At 36.8% G+C, this 18,550-nt stretch overlaps 1 protein-coding gene across 1 annotated transcript; it reads left to right on the forward strand.

Annotated features, from left to right (window-relative positions):
• Positions 1-2,064: 2,064 nt before the first annotated feature.
• LOC118270684 (serine/threonine-protein kinase pelle) lies at positions 2,065-15,900 on the forward strand. Its single transcript, XM_035586422.2, has 10 exons — positions 2,065-2,260; positions 2,598-2,829; positions 4,178-4,248; positions 9,531-9,614; positions 10,799-10,958; positions 11,527-11,664; positions 12,276-12,402; positions 12,995-13,159; positions 13,671-13,864; positions 14,392-15,900. Exons 1-10 carry the CDS (start codon positions 2,141-2,143, stop codon positions 14,562-14,564), a joined length of 1,464 nt encoding a protein of 487 aa, XP_035442315.1. The 5' UTR covers positions 2,065-2,140; the 3' UTR covers positions 14,565-15,900.
• Positions 15,901-18,550: the final 2,650 nt, after the last annotated feature.

The following is an 18,550-nucleotide window of genomic DNA, read 5'->3' on the forward strand; positions in this document are numbered from 1 at the left end:
TCTTTTATAATCTCCAATGCCTTTTTTGTCGTCAACGCACTTGTAACTCCTTTAGTGCTGCTGCGTGTTGCGCCAATTGCTTACCATCAATCACCATCGTCATCAGTGACCGCTAATTTGTTGGTAATACTCATGAAAGCAATAGGAATTATGACGCGGTATGAAATTAAAAATATAATTAGTCCATCAGTAAGGTAATGAAAACATATTAGACCTTTTTATATTTTGTCATATACTTAACAAATCAAAATGGGACAATTCAAATCGACATAAGTTTGAAAGTATTTGTTTCCGTAAGAAAATAAAAAAAACATGTCTAATATTTAAAAATAATCTACAAGACGGACATTAAAATAAAAATTAGTCATATTCCTATTCTATTCAGACTAAGTACTTAAGTTCTTACCACATGACCTCAATGACCTCAATATACCTGAATAATATTTTTCAATCTGTCCAAAAAATGGGAGCATCTAACGATATAAAGAGAAAACCACAAAAGAATTACGATATCATTGTTTAAAATTGTACCTATTTGTAAACACGACAACACATTAAGCTATACAAAACCAGTTTATCATAGTCTCGCTTTGTATGACCTTTCCGCACATTCGAAGGTCAGTTTATACTGGTTAGTGTAGTGTATTATGAGTAATTAATTACAACAATTTGCTTCGGAAGGAGGGCAGGGCAGGTATGCAAACATTGGTGAAATATTTGTACAAATGTATCAGGTATTTCTATTACAAAATAAGTGCGTGTTAAAGGAATTCGGGACTGTTATAAGTAAATTCTAATGGTTTACCATAATTTTGATTACAAAACCATATTTTAGCCTTCTGTTTCGTTGGTCGAGTGGTCACAAGTGTGACTACCGGACAAGGGGTCTCGTGCTTGATTCGCGGGTTGGGCAAAATATTGCTGGGCTTTTTTCGGTTTATTGAAAATCTCAGTAGCAACACAGTGTGTAGAATTGTGCCTAGTGTAAGGCACAATTCTACACACTGTGGCTCCCTATTACATGGGACTTAAAACATACGTAAAAAAAGCCCAGCAATACTTTGCCCGACCCGGAGATCGAACCAGGGTTCTTTTGTGCAGTCGCAATTGCGACCACTCGACCTACGAGGCGACTGCTAAATAATGAATTCTTAATTATAAGTCAAGATACGAGTATCATTATTATACTATTGTAATATGCGCACAAATTAGCCCACGGCTACTTCTAGCGTTACGCGGTTTTACTCAGGAACCACAACTCTAGATATGGATTTCTTTGTACGCCTACTTACCTATTTAAGTTATAGATACCTATTTCATATCGCCTATACCTAGGTATATTAAAATGTTATTGTCCTTTTCTGAGATCGAATGTGGTAGAAAAAGGCGTGTTCTATGTTTCGTTCTTGATTTTTGGATATACTTAAATTGCCTATCCGTTTTATTTCTTAAGGGGGCAAAATCTTCAAAACATAAAGGGACCCTAGCTCACTACCGTAGGTATGCTCTACAGTGTCTTCCGAGCGGCCCTCTCAGTAATGACTCCCGAGTGTTTCCTCCCGAGTCCCGCCCTATCAGAAACAAAACATCAATATCAGATATCAGAATATCATTATAATGAAAAATATGTAGGTACCATCATACATTCTAGCTTTTGTCTATATTATGAAAAGATGACACAGCGCCACCTAGTGCGATCCTCACATACTTATTAGGTTGCACTTGCAGTCGCAGCGCAAAGCGCATTTGGTGATACTTCAAACTAGTATACCCAAAACAATGACTTTGCATTCTACCGAACAGAATATTAAATAAAATTGTAAATATTTAACAATGATTGATGATGAAGATGATGACAATGATGAAGGAATTATTTTATTATTATCCGTTCAAGTTATATTCATTTATGTAACGATAGAATAACTGAATTGTTTCTGAACGAAAAGTATAAATGTGTCAAACTGAGAACAAACGTCAAATGAGCTGTCATATGTCAGTCAAATGTCAACGAAACGTCATTTGGAAAGTCATCATGTGGTATTAAATGTCAACGTCAAATCAGTTTTCAACAAGTGGTTTTGGATAGTGGTCGTGTTGAACATTATTTTTATACTGATTACGTAGTTTTGTGATATAAAAAATGTATATTTACGAGTTACCGTTTGAGATAAACAAGGAGTTGTGTCGTTTGCTCGACTCAGAAAACTATTGGAAGGAATTGGCTGGAAACTGGATGAAATATACTGCCTTTGACGTAAACGTAAGTATCATATTATGAAGTTTGGGTATTTCCTCGCGGCGAAACATCTTTTTAATACGCTTTCTTGGAAATCCCAATAATTTTTGTGTCTTGTTCGTCATGCGATGTACATCTAGATTATTTGAGCCGCGTCAATAATTAAAATATGTACCTACATAAACATACTCTAATGTCCCTCAAAGTTTGTAAACTTTACAATATTCATATTAAAATTTTGATATGATAAACAGTTTGTATTATTATCCAGGCAAATGTCATTCTTCTAGTTATCTCAATTCAGAGTAATAAGACTCATTTTTGCACGCTTAAAATATCCATTAACAATAATTATTTTTAGGACATAGAACAAACATCAATACGCTTGGGAGTATCACCAACAAATCATTTGCTGTCACGATGGGGCCAGCTGAACCATAGAGTAGATGAACTTTTTATTTTGCTATATAAAATGAAGCACATGCCAGCGCTGAACTGCCTGAAGCCTGTAGTCAATACCGACTTCCATAAATTGTTAAATAAACACAGACATTTGAGCAGTTCTAGGGATAAGAAAACTGCTCTTGTTACTGGTGAGTAACTATATTTTATTTAACACTTAGCATTACTATTATATCGATGGTTGGGAGGCTGATTGATCTAAGCAACAGTTTCTTGCACTAGTATAATTTATATACATATTTGGAATCACTGAAATTTTCTCGATCAAATGATCTATATAACTTAATATCGCAAAACATGTCTCTTAGACCAACAATAAATAGACTTTCCAACACAAAAAGAATTTATCAAAATAAATCAGTAGTTCCTAAGATTTGCGTGTTCAAACAAACAAATTAACTTCAGCTTGTTTAATTATAATAGTTTATATGATACTTATCTTACAAAGTTTCTAGAATTTTAAATTGATTGATGGTCATAATTTATTGTTGTCTATGTTAACTCATCAAGACAAACACCTGACATAAATTATTATCAATATGATAAAACAAAGATAGGTATCTATTTACTCATCATTTTAATTGATGGCCAAATAAACAAGGTATTATTTTTATTCTTTATTAAATACATTTAGTGTGTATTATGTCGACAGTTGTCTCATGTTTAAATACACTTGAGAGCAAAGAAACAGTCTAGTGTTTTTTCTTTTTCATTTCTTGATAAATATTTTCTGATAAGAATATTTTATTAATTATTATTGGTAGCATATGTCATATGAAAGGCAATTTCAAATGAGAGTATTTTGTTGTAAAACTAATATTTTTGTTCTTTAAACAACATCCTAAGCAACATCCCTTTAATTTTCTTTGATTAATTGTAAAATACTGTAACTGTGTTACATACATATTATGTAACTTTATTGATAATCTGGTAAACTTATGATTATGCAAGAGCGAGGTTTACCCCACACATTATGTTTTAGTGGAAAACCCAACTCATTTACTTGCAAAGATTTACAAAAACTTTTATTTATTGTTTGTGTATTTCCAAACACTAGTCTCATTAGTTATTAAATGATGCATGGTAATTTTTTTTTTCATATTCATAATTTTTTGCCCAAATTATGAATTAAGCCATAAGAGTTAAGAGTAAGTATAACTTTTGCTTAGTTCTGCAGTCAAACTTATAACCATCGTTCGAAGAAAGCACCTATTTGATTTATCATATTTATTAGTAGAAAAAACATGTATATATTTACAGCTTATGGCAATACATTATAACTATGGTTAAAGTTATATAAAATACTTCACATTATGTAATTACCTACTTAATTTCAGTTACTTAAGTCTTTGCTGCCAATAGAAAACTGTTGAAGGCAAATCCTCCGCTAACGTCAGTCACCGGTGACCACCACGGTGTTCAATGTGTTAATTAAACTAATGACTTACTTGATGTTAATGTGTTATATTAATTTTTCAGAGCATACAAACAAGAAGAATTCAATAAGGACTGATGGATCCATACCGCTGCCTGTTATGTTAATAGAAAATGTAAGTATTGCATGTCTATTGCATTTCATTTATGTACACACGACTATGCAATGCAAAACCAGTATAAACCGATCGTCGAATGTATTGAAAGTACGTATAAAGCGAGACCGTGATAAACTGGTTTTGTGTACCTTGATGACCGTGTGTCACTATACTGGCTTTCATTGGTCAAAATTTTACGTCAACCATGTGTATTAAAACTTTCTCATGTTTCTTGGGTGTGTTTATAATTAAAAGTACGTAATGAATTTCGTGTGTTCAATGCTAGTTTAAATGCGAAAGTGTGATGCAGCTATGTACAACTATATTGCCATCCCTTTTTCGCAAAACTGCAATGACCCTTATTCATTACCAAAAACAGACGATGCTAAAGTAACCGTTCAAGAAGAACAGGAAATGTCATCATTCCCTTTTAAATAAATATCAACTCTCTCTTGTTGATATTAAGATTGATTTCAGATTAACTGTAGGTACAGTCAAAAAGGTCGGTGACATTCAGGTTTCATTGAAAATCGAACTTTACGTAAGGAAAACAAAGTTTATTTTACTTAAACAAATAACTTAATTTCTCCTTCGTATTGGGAACGTAGGTCGCGAGAGTACCTGTGCTAACCACTTAAGGTGAAGTCAAGGTCGGTCAATAAAAATAAGAATATGAAGAGATACTTATACATAATAATATGAAGAGAAGCGTTTGTCACAAACCTGTTCCGTGAATATGTTTTGAGGATATAAACCAATCTATAAGGAAATAACGAGGGGACGTCTTTTTAGCACGCTTTTATTAGGTCGAACCGATTGATGACGTCAGGATAGAGTACCTACATGTGTCATCACCTTTTAGATATTCACCATACGAGTGTTATAAGAATCCTAATTAGACAGTGACAGGCTAATAAAACTCTCTGATAAACCTGAACCTTTTAAACTGTACTCTTGAATCCACCTTTCAAGCGTAGAGATTATCGTGGCGGATTAGGAGTTGAAACAGGGCGAATTTGGGTCAATAACAGTCTGACACTCATTGCACCCAGGGTGGAAGAAATTACTTGATGTCCCCACCCTTCCTCCTCCTTAAACAAAAATAATAGAGATTTTAGCAAAGCCCCTTATCTGAATTAGGCCCATAACTTAGCAAAGAATTGTCACAGGCCGTTGAGGACACTGAACCCAACTGCTGAGAAAATCTTAAGATAAACACCATTTATACTTATACCTATATTTATTTATTGCATTCCTTTTTGGCAAACCGAAAGACTCAATAAGTTCCAGGTACTTATTCTTATTACCCCAAATTCGAAGCGTTGCGCAAAAACCTGTTCCCGAATTAACATAATCAAAAGTGCACCTTTTACCTTATCGTTTGTTACAAGTGAATCTCCTGGATGATTTAAATTCGTTTTGGTAGGTGGCGCCCCATTCGAATAAAGCTGCTAGTAAAAAATAATAATGATCAGAAGTAAATTGTTATGTAGTGACGTCAAAGTGGCATACGTTTGTCACCATGCCAATTCTTTCTGTGACGTGTCGAAGAGGCGACTCCAAAATCGGTTAGTTTCCGCCGTAAGAGACTATACATGAGCTGCGGACTGCCTAGCGGATTACCGCTACCGGGAGCTCCAACAGGAAAAGAAAATAGGAACGGGGTAGTTTTAGTCAGCAAGAATCTGACACTCCCTCTCGCCTCGCCCAAAGCTGGAGAAGTCATTGGGTGATTTTCTCCCCCACAAAAATAGGAACTATATATATATTATATACATTTAAGAGAGATCGGGCAGCAACGCTTTCTAGAAAAAACCTTAACATATAAACTGTGATCTTCAACCCGCCTGTCAAGTTATAAGAGTGCTCATATTATGTAGTGAAGGCTCATAATGCATCAGTTTCTAGTTTCAATTTGCATGCTGCTAGATAAGTTCACTACATATAATGTTTAAAATAAAAAACTAACACATATTTTAACGATTGGACTATCCGTTTTTGATATCGAAATCAAAATAAAACTTATTTAAATGCATGTGTTATTAAATACGCGTTTTCCTTGTTAGCAATAAAAATGCTTTTGTGATTTTACGCTCGCGATAACCCGTGTGTCATTCAGTTATTAGGAATTTTATAGGGAAATATGTAACTACGTAAGTCCTGTAGTAAAATAGAATATATTTTGTACCTATACTCTTCCCACGGGTATCATAGGAGCCGACGTACACACACACACTTTGACTGCACGGTTGGTGCGGTGGCTGGGCAACTTGTTGTTCCGGGTCTGGGTGTCATGTGCATGTGAACTTGAATGTTTGTAAACGCACCCACGACACAGGAGAAAATCCTAGTGTGGGACAACGTTTAAAATAAAACACATTTTATTAAGACCGGGCAGTACCACTCTGATAAATTTGAAGCTAAACCGGTACTCTCAATACGAAACAGTTCTCTCTGATAAACCTGAACTTGAACCTCAGTACGAGTTTGTTATAAGTTCTCTACGTTTAAAGAATCCGAAACATGAGCGCGTTCGGCGCTTTAAGGGCTTAGTACGAGTTTGTATTACATTTAGAGCGCTCTCGTTTACTCGTATAAAGCCCTCTGCAACTCTGCTTCGAAACGTGAAGATTAAGTATGTCAAACCCATCTTATGTAGAGGTTCGTTGTCCAATTGGACTGTCCTAGACAGTGGACGAATGTACCTACACTACACCAACTACTAAAGACAAACGGGCTCAAATAAATTCCCATAAGAGATTTGTAATTAAATTTAACATACTATGTACATCACAACCTCTATATACTATGATAATGCTACAACGAAGTATGATTTATCTTTGAATGGGAATTCCGAATTATGTATTTACGTATAGCTATAATTACAGTTGTACACGTTGTTCCATATTTATCTGTTAGCGCTAAACTCGGGAACTGCTTGACAAATTCCGCTAATTATAACTGTAGGTAGGTAAGTATTTATGAGTCAATACTCATAAATGTTCATAAAATAAATTAGTAATGAAATTATTAACTATTTTCATTTCAAGTTTGAACAGAAAAATATTGTTTTATTAAAATTCTTAAATTAAAATACAACGTAGTCTACATAATATATATGTAGCTATCTGACGTTTTCGAGATGACCTGTTGGCCTGTTTGCAAATAAAGTGTGATATTTGATAAAAGGCTTGATTCACAGGTCGGCCAAAATATTCTAGGGAATATTTTTTGTAATTTTCCTGTTTCTTAAGACTTTTACACATTTTTTATACCTGTATCATTACTTCTACACTTCGCGTCTCAAGAATTGTTCTGAGATGGCCTATGAAACCTAAGAAAGGCGGGCAATGCACCTGTGACTCCTCTGGTGTTGCCCATGTCCATGGGTGGCCCTGATCGCTTACCCTTTTAGCCTTACTAGTGATCCGTCGGGTCGTTTACCCCTTATTCCTATTTATATTCATAAAAGAACTAAGCTAAACTAATAAGCATGGCACACCTAAAACTGTTTTTATAAACAACCGATCTTAAGTACGATAAGGCGTTATGATTGCAAATCTCGAGTTTTCCTCCTCTCTTCAAACAAATATGTACTTGAGGAAAACTTGGAATATTATTTACAATTTCTGCATTGGCTTTAAGCCAAGTACCGTAGCATAACAACAATCATGTTGATTGACCACAATAACTGTATAAGCCTGACAAACTTACCGACAAGTGCTCATCAAACAAAAATCAACTTTAATTTCAAGGTCGTTTAACTCAAATTTACAAATATTTTTGTTTGACTTGTGTTCTTTCATCTTCACCTAGAAACCTACTCTTGAATGAAGAGTGGTGTATGGTTATTTAACGAAGAAAAGGTTGTGCAAAAATCTTCCTTATAAAAGAAGGTATAAGGCTTATTTTACGTTAGCAAGCAATCTTGAAAAAGGAGGTTTTTGTGTACTTTTTTTATTCAAAGTTAATGTATGCACATTTGGCTTCAGGCACTAATTTAATGAATCTGGTTGTTAATGTTGTAGCTACGGATGTTCCAGTGAGATGCTACCACAAAAAACAAACTAATAAGTGATTATAAGTAACAGAGTATTACTAGACTGCCTCGTTGGTCGAATGGTCGCTAGTGCGACTGCCAGGTAAGGGCGAGGGGTCTCGGGTTTGATTCCCGTGTCTGGCAAAGGTATTACTGGACTTTTTTCGGCTCTTCGATTTTTCAGTAGTAGCACGGAGTCTGGAATTGTGCTTAGTATATGGCAATAGGCTCGCCCTCTATTACATGGGTCTTATAACTAAAATCGTGAAAAGTAGAGTGAGTGTAAATTGTATAGCGGCATTACGTGCCGTAATGTGTACCTCTCTCTACCTTCTCCCTTCGTGTATAAATGGCGTGTCGTTGCTTAATATTAGTAATATTTATCTAATATGCAACAATAATTAAAACCATTATGATTTAGATAATGTCGTAACAGTTTCGGAATTTCATCTATAAAATTTTAGTAAATTCGAAACTATTTAATTTACATAATTACAATAAAACAAAAAGGATTACTAATATTATGATACCTAGATGTTATAAATTATAGATGATTTCTATTACGTATAACGATGAGTCAGACTGGCTATTATCTTTTTAAGAAAAATAAGTAAGTGTGTGGTAAAATGTCAAAAGTGTTTCGGTAAAATCATCGAATCAATTTCAGTATTCTTTTTCCTCTACTTAATTGAATCATTATATTATTATCATGTTTGCATAGTGACTCCTTCTTTCAATGCTTCGTTGTCTAACCTTGGGGTCTAATCAAATTTAACGAAAAACGAGTTTTCGTCCTAAAACTTCGCAAATTTCGTACTATAATTCCATTTATTGCGATCGTTTGTGAACAAAAATGAACGAATGAAATGAAGATAAATAAATAGGTTTTGATTTGAAATTAAAAATAAAACGTTATTTGAAATTACGATATTAGTAAATCAATAAAACCTACGGCCGTAGATAACGAAACTTCGCATTCGAGAACCGGAGTAGGCTCCCTGGCCGTACCGTGATCTTTTCCCGTCTAAGTTCCCAGTATTCAACAGGTTTTCCAAGCTCAATATCAATGTACCTATTTTTTTTATTAGAACATGACCTGGCATCGTGCCTATGTAATCCTATCTTGAAAAGAGGTAGATAGATACCTACACCAACAAAGACGCATCCGTGACGTCACTCCACCGCCGCCGTTGTATCACTCCGGTCGAGACGGGCACGTGAACATTTATACAGTTCTTAACAATAGTTTTTCCTGTTCTAGGGTGAACAACTGCCGACGACGAGTCGAGTACAAAATGGCTACTCTCCCTCGCCTAATTATGATACAACTTCAGATATTAGTAAGGTAAGTCGTAACTTTTAATATTTTTTTATGGAATAAGCCGGTAAAGGGGCAAACGAATCACCTGGGGCCTTAGTCTGCTATTACAATTGTGTCAGAATGGTCGATCATTGAGCAGTGCAAGAGGGACGGAGCTATGTAGGTTGTATAGCTCTTTCCCTCTTGCCTCTGATGGTAAGCAATCCCTTGAAGGCCCCTGATGGTAAGCAATCTCCGCCGCCCATAGACACTTGAAACACTAGATGCGTTACAAATGCGTTGCCGGCCTTTTGGGGTTTAGGGTTTTTGGGGAATCGGAATCGGATTGGGGAATAATAGGGTAGATGACTAATTTTGATTTTAAAGTCCGTCTTGTAGACTATTTTAAAATATTATACACGTATTTTTTTTATTTTCTTACGGAAACAAATACATTCCAAGTCAGTATTTTGCATGTAGGTAGCTATCATACCTCCTTTCTACAACTCTATATGACACACACAATCTTCGTGGTTCAAAGGTATGACTTGTGGTCAGTCAAGTACCTACCTACCTATGTACCAATCATTGTTCTTCAATGAATTTTATAAATTAACATACAATTACTAGCGCTATGTGATTCATCTGATTCCATGTGACACGTGAATCATTATATACATGTGTAGGTAACATATTTAAATATCAGTACTGTCCTATTTATAATACAGAAGTGACGTCACAACTACGTACGCTGTTGATTTTCTACGTAAAAGCTGAATTTATTGTTATTAATTTATTATGAATAACTTTTGTACCTAGAATACCAAATACCAAAAGTCATTGACGTATTAAGATTGGAATTTGATGCACGTATGGTATCGTTTACCTGCCAAAGCCATACCTAACCTAAATTGAGCCATCTTACCTGTGTTGGAAGCGATCGAGAAACTTTCAGCTTTAATATTTAAATGACGCAGTCCAACTTATAGTTCCACGTTATAAGCCCAGGTTTTCCTTTACCGTATGCCAGTGTTGTTTAAATAAACTTAAAAAGTACAAATAACTTGCAAAAAGTCACATTTTCACACAAACACGCACGCACACACACAAACACACGCACGCCGACACGCACGCACGCACTCTATCTCTCTCTCTCACACACACACACACACACACACACACACACACGACACACACTTATTCTATCTAATTATCATTAAATATTACAGACATCATCAACACAAGGCGACAAGCTGAACGAAGACAATGAGTTCCTGAAGAATGTATCAGCTATTCCGAAGATGAGCTACGAAGAGTTGAAGGAAGCCACCAACAACTGGTCTGAAAGCAACCTCCTGGGACGGGGAGGGTTCGGGCAGGTTTTCAAAGGTACGTTAAAATTAAGACGTTAAATATACACCCTATTTTTCTATGCAAAATGAGCAGACGGATCACCTAATAGTATGGCTATGGCCCACTTAGGAACATCGGAGGATTAGTTACAAGTGCGTTACTGGTTTAATGGTTTTAGAAGACGGGGAGAAAACAACGCAAGCGTTGTTTTACGCTGATTCTCTTTAAGGCCGTGGTATCATTCCAGTCGAACCAACCCGTACGTGGCAACTTCATTTAATTGATATAAAGTCGAAAATCCAATGACTTTATTACGGGGACAAAATCATCCGTTAACTTCTCCCACATTAGACGACGCTGGAGGGAGTGTCAGACTCTTACTGACTAAAAACCACCCCGTTCCTACTCCTGCTTTTCGAGCCAAACCCCCAGCAAACTCGCTAGTTAGTCCGCAACTCCGGATGACAAATAGCTTAACCAACTGACCAAGTATATTAAAGCATATAATTTTATTGTAACTTTCGTGAGACATACTAAATTAATTATTATGTTATCGGCTTACTCACTCTCGGCTTACTATATTAAAGAATTAAACACTTTACAGGTGAATGGAAGCACTTGCCGGTGGCGGTGAAGCGTCTCCTCGACAACAACGACCACAACAAGGAGCTGATCAGGGAGATGTGTCTCAACCAGTACAGGCACGACAATATACTGCCGCTCTATGGATACTCGCTTGGAGGTAATTGCAGTTTTTTTTATGGAAGATCGTAAACGATCTGACCGATCACCTAATGGTAAACATGGACGCTTGAAACACCAGATGCGTTACAAATGCATTGCCTTTTGGGGGTAAGGAATTTAAGGGTTGTTGGGGAATCTAGGTTTGGAAAGGGGGGTAATTGGGTCTCCGGTAACCTCACTCAAACAACGCAAGTTGTTTAACGTCGGTTTTTTGTGAGTGTTTAATTATACAAAATGTCCAGTAAATATTGAGACTTACAACGTGGGGTCATAACTTGCATCAATAGGTATTGGCATGTACCAAAAAGGGATTTTTTTTTATATCGGGCGGAAACCTTAATTTTTACTTCTCTAGAATCTAGGGATCCTTTAAAAAGACCAACCTTTTATGACACGTTCCTAGGTGAGAGTCTACCTTGAGCCTCGTTCGTTTCGTTCGTCTACGTTTCGCCACTTTCCACGATTCATATATATGTATGAATAAAATTAAAATATGATTTTTGCCTACAGCCGACAAACTCGCCTCATCTGCGTTCTCCGTCATAACCGCGGTATAGGTTCATTATAATAATTTTGTAATGTTTAAATCAAAACTTATATCAATTCCAGGTCCAGAAGCTTGCCTAGTCTACCAGCTAATGGGTGGAGGCTCGTTAGAACAGCGACTTAGGATGAAGACACATCACCCACCGCTCACCTGGTCACAACGATACAACATCGCACATGGCATTGCTAGGTAAGATATTGGGTTTTTTTAAAGGGGGAATATCATCCAATGACTTCTCTCGCCTTGGGTGAGGTGGCAGGGAGTGTCAGACTCTTACTGACTAAAAACCACCCCGTTCCTACTCTTGCTTAGAACCGGAGCTTCGGTAACCTTTTACGTTGTCCGCAGCTACTAGAAAGATATTAGGTATCTTACTGAAAAGAAAATAAATAATTTCTATTGAAATATTCTATTGAAACAAGTCATGCTTCGGCACGAATGGGCTGGCTCGACCGGAGTGATACTATGGCCTCACAGAAAACCGACGTGAAACAACGCTTGCGTTGTGTGAGTGAGGTTACCGGATGCCCAATTACCCCCCTTAACAATCTTCCCAATCCCCGATTCCCCAACAACCATTAAATTCCTAACCCCTAAAAAGCCGGCAACGCACTTGTAACGCCTCTGGTGTTTCGAATGTCCATGGGCGGCCGTGATTGCTTATCACCAGGTCATTCGTCCGCTCTTTTACTCGTTTATACCTTAAAATAAGTTATGAGCCCCTTGTAAATAGTACGAAACAATAATCAACTTTAAATAATATTAAACACCCTAATTTCAGAGGTCTTCAATTCCTACACACAATGGCGGGTACCCCCCTTATTCACGGCGATATCAAACCGGCAAACATACTCCTAGACACATGTCTCATGCCGAAGATAGGAGACTTCGGGCTCGCTAGAAAAGGACCCTACGGAGACGATAGGACACATGTTAAAGTTTCCAAGTAAGTAATTATCAACCTTTTTCTCTTTAAAATAAAGTACAGATTGCAATAGGTGCAATCAGTTCTATTTGTTTATTTCATTTTGAACTTTTATGTATTGTAATTAGGGTTGAAAATATATTGGCTATGCTACTCTAGTCACAATTTTTTTTCAAGTTGTTGAGATTAGGTTGACTGTAAACTAGTCTAATTTTGTTTTATTTATTATGTGAGACTCTTCTCACAACAATTATATGAACAATTATCAACCTTATCTCTTTATAATAAAATACAGATTGAAATAAGTGCAATCAGTTCTATTTGTTTATTTCATTTTGAACTTTAATACATTGTGATTAGGGTTGAAAATATATTGGCTATGCTACTCTGGTCACAATATAATTCACTTTAAAGACAGTTTAGGTAGGCTACGAACTTAACTTACTTTAACTTATTTTGTGAAAAGTGTGCTTCCTCCATGAATGAACTAACCAATAACTTTTTATTTAACACTATATTTTTCTGACACCAGGGTATTCGGCACAAAGCCCTACCTTCCGGACGAGTACCTTCGCGACCGTTCCCTATCTCCGGCAGTAGACGTGTTCAGCTACGGAGTAGTTGTGGTGGAGATGGCCACCGCCCTCCCAGCCAATGACAAAACTAGGCCTGAACAGTTCCTCAGCATGTACATACATCAGCTGTATAACCGGGGACTTGATATGTGTAAGTAAACACATACATACGTACTTTTAACCTACAACTGAACACTACAATGTATAAGACAAATTCTTACACATTATAGTTTAAAATTCCCTCTGAACGACCATTAATTGGAGACTCGGTTGCCATCACAAAGAAAAAAAAAGAAGGAATGACTATCACATCTCATAGAGCGGGAAAAATCACTTAACTGTCAGACACGACATGCTGTCAGCTGTCAACATTTTTTTCACAGTTGACAGCAAACAAACAATCACTTTTTTTATACGAAAACCATTGGTGTACACTAAGATGTTCTCCTATGTCATGGGTACGTTGTGGTACAAATTCAACACATCTCATCAAGACCGGGAATAGTAATTTGTTGTGTATACCTCTCGTATTCTTGTCCGTTAAAGAATTAACGAATAAATTATTAGATTAACGCCATCTAGTGAGCAGAAAAAAAAACATAATGAAGCAGTAGTCTGTCATTAGTTGGTAATGAACCTTCTTGCGTGCCATTATATGCTATTATTTTATTTTTACAGCTACATTAGAAGATCCGGTGCTACTTGGAACCAACCAGTCGAACCCAGGGATGTGTCTAGCATTCATCGCCATTGGACTACACTGTACCAAGTACGCGAGGCATCAAAGGCCTACAATGTTAGAAGTTTATAAAAAACTAAATGATATGAAAGGACCAAGTATTTGCACTTGATAAATATTATTGCAAAGCCTTTTAATAGGCTGGAAGAATAACTACACTTTCGTGTGTAATTTTCGTTTTTCAAAGTCAAATAATTTATTTCGGTTGGCAGGCACTATTGAACATGTCCAATTCGTTCCAAATTACCAAACTCCATTGTAGTAAGGTTAAAAATAAATTGTTTACGCAAATATACAGATATTTGGCTAATTCGGCAGGTAGTGTAAAAAATATTATCTGCCGCACTCAAAAACATTTAATGATTACTTAAACTATTCCTTAGTCACGATTTTGTATCGACATCAATTGCTAAGGACTGGTTTAAGTAACCATTAAATGAATCTTGAGTACGGAGGTTAGACTTGTAACAGTGACAGCTGTCAAATATTGTTTTGACGTCTGTAGTAGTGATTTTGACAGCTGTCACTTTTGACTTAAAATTGTTGTACATAATAAATAATATGTATGTAAATATTTTTATAGATCAGTAAATAAATAAAGTACTTACATAAAATATGTGTTACCTAAGGTACCTAAGTATATGGCAACAATGAAACAGTTCTGAAATTTATTTTTTTACTCAATGGATGTGTAATAGCAGTAATATCCATTACTGCTTATCCTAGAAAAGTAGTAAATTACTTACTATTTAGTGCCTGTATACTAAAGCATTTATGTTTTGTAATCGTTACAAAGCTATAGCTATGTATTTTACATAGAGTTATCCACCCTGGTAGCCGTTTAGTCAAAATGTAGATTTACTTTAATATTTATCGCCGTACTTGGAGTCATTTAATGGTTATATAACCCAGTCCTTAGCAATAGGGATGATGACGGGGCATGAAAATTAAAAATCTTAAGTCGTCTTTTTTTTTATTTTCTCGTATAAAAAAACAATACTTAGATAAAACGAATCAAAGTTTAGGAGTGGGAGCAAATACGTCATTTCTACGTATAAAATATAACTAGAAATGACATCACGCGACATTTCAAATCAATTTATCTTCGAAAGTATTTGCTTCCGTAAGACGTGTCTAATATTTTAAAATAATCTACAAAACGAATATTATATAGTTAGTCATCAACCCTATTGTTTTAGTGATTGTATAAATGTCTCTGAGTGCGGCGGTTAGTCCTATAAACCTATTCTAGTTTCTCCTATTTAATAGAACCTAAAATATAATTTATGTATTAATTTTAAGTATAAAATTAAGAAATGAACTATAATTATTGTTAAGTAATTTAATCGAATGAAAATGACTGAAATATTTTTATAAGTGTATATTTTTAATACGATTTGTACTTATATTTTTTAAGATAATGTTAAATAAAGTATGTTGTCTATTTATATCAGTGTTATTTTTAAGTATTTCATATGTTAAAACATGTTATTAGCCTCAAACGTTGCTTATATTCTGAGAACGAAAATCGAATAATCCTAACTATATGCAGTATAGAGATCACTCCTATGATTTAAATGAAACTACAAGTAGTTTTAATCCACAAAAGCATAATACAACTAAATATTTCAACGAAAACCGAAAGGAGGTTTCCCTATACGGTATACATATAAATAGCCCCTATATAGTATAGTTGTGGAGTTTACATACGAATAAACACCCACTTTTCACCACTGGTGTTATAAGTCCCATGTAATAGGAGGTGAGCCTATTGCCATATACTGGTACTTCCAGGTCCTTTACTCTTATACTACTTTACGCGACCTGGGAATCGAACCCGAAACTCCTTGTGCAGCTGTCTGGCAGTCGCACTTACGATCACTCGACTAACGAGGCAGTAATAAACTCAGTATTGATCTATAAAATAATTTGACTAACTTCTAGGATTAAATAAAAAACATGACCTTAATTCTATAATCTCATATCAACAATACAATGCAAAATACATCAAACATGATCCAAACTATTCTAAACAAATATTTACAAGTTATCTTTATCGCATTACCAAGGGGCCTAGATTAAGGTGTTTTTCCACAGAGATCTGCTATGCTACGTTGCAATGGATGCGTTTGGCTTCCACTAATCATATTCATTGGTACACATAGCATTGGTGGAAACGTACTCAGCTAAACTATGTTTTATATTGGGAAGATGCTATCGATAATCGCATAATCCAGCTGCGTATCTTCCTCGTGCAGCTACTTTGCGGCGGCGCATCTTCATAGCACATCCTATTCGCACAGCTACATAGCTTTAGGAACGAGGTGGTTTTTAGTCAGTAAGAGTCTGACACCTCCTCTCGTCTCGCCCAAGGCGGAAGAAGCCATTGGATGACTCCCCCCCCCCCTAAAAAAAACATAGTTTAAGTTTTAAGTAGTATCAGTGGAAACGGTCACATAGTTTCACAGCTTAGCTATTGCATCTTCGTAGCATAGCTACATAGCACATCTCTGGTGTAAAAACAGCCTAAGCCCTGTAGCCTCTAAGTGAACAGATTACTTATCTTGATAGATAGCTCTTAATACTGTAATATCCTTTAAGCGTTAGACATTTTCCATCTCTGTAGCGGGCAAAGTTGGAAAATGCATAAAATAGGTAAATGTTTTTTAGCGACTTATATATTTTTTTATATACCCACCCTTTTATGGACCCTTCGTGCGCGAGTGTCACTGGCCAGTTATTTTTTATAGATTAACAGAAACATATTTGAAAACAAGTTATAAAAAAAAAATTGTATGATATTTTGAATTTGGGCTAATTTTGAAATAAGAACCTAAAAATAGGTAATTACATGTTGGAAGCGGGAGACGACGATATGTCGCAATGACACTATTAGTTTCTATGTATATCTATGAAATTACCTCCATAATTTAAATGGATTCTCTACTTTATACCAAAACAATAAAGTCTAAATTAATTATTATGTTATCGGCTTACTCACGTACTGTTTTGACGATTAACTCGACTAGTTTCAAGCCATGCAAGAGGCTCATATTCATGAGGAGCATTTCGCGACACACGACGCGGCGATTGTCACGATGCTACTGACGACTCGAGTTTCGCGCCCATCGCGCCCTCTGCCTGGAATCGCGCGTACTATACGGCGCGTGCGACGTTGTTGGCTCGTTAGACTCGTTCGCCGGCGGCTGCGTAGGTGTTGGGTTCGATTCTCGGGTCGACGCAAAGACGGTGCTGCATACCGCGCTCACTGTGTCACACTCCAGACCCGCAACATTGTAGGCTGACGCAGATTGTAGACTTGGCTTCCAGGCAGGAGGTAATGCCCAGCCACCGTCTCTGTTGAAGTTGGGACGACGACTTATTTCGATGGCCTCACGTACTTTCCGCGGTACGAAGTATTTCTCCCTCGCTAGTACGGAGACCTTGTCGAAACGGAGGAAGTGAGTCGTGCCCGCGCTACAAGCATGCTCGGCTACTGCAGATGTATGGGTGTCCATGTTCTTCACACTGCGTATGTGTTCCTTTAGTCTGGTTGTGATGTTGCGGCGAGTTTCCCCGATGTAACTCGAGCCACAGTCGCACGGTATCATGTATACCCCGGGAACTGCCAGTGGATCCTTGTCCTTAGGCGAGCGTAACAAGTTTCGTAATTGACCGGGTGGGCGGAAGATCGTCCTGATGCTGTATCTTCGGCGTAACAGGTGTCCGATGGTGTCGGTTACTCCTTTCACATATGGTAAAAATGCTGGAGTCCGCTCCGCAACTGCCGGTCGTCTTTTACACGATGAGCTCGCCAGTCGAGTACATTGGCGCCAGTTGTACCCATTAGTTTCCAGTACCCGTCGAAGGTGATCAAGTTCCGCGTCAATGTACTGGGGATCACACAGGTTCAGTGCCCGGTTGATTAAAGTACGGGGAACAGAGGCAAGGTGGGAGGGATGATGGTGTGAGTCGGCTCGTAGGTACCGGTCCGTGTGTGTTGGTTTACGGTAAACCGTGTGTGTCAGGCGGCCGTCTGTTTCACGCCTCACGAGCACGTCTAAGAACGGCAGCATTCCTTCTTTCTCCTCCTCAGTA

This window comes from Spodoptera frugiperda, chromosome 13 (assembly GCF_023101765.2).
Source record: "Spodoptera frugiperda isolate SF20-4 chromosome 13, AGI-APGP_CSIRO_Sfru_2.0, whole genome shotgun sequence".
Classification (NCBI taxonomy): Eukaryota; Metazoa; Arthropoda; class Insecta; order Lepidoptera; family Noctuidae; genus Spodoptera; species Spodoptera frugiperda.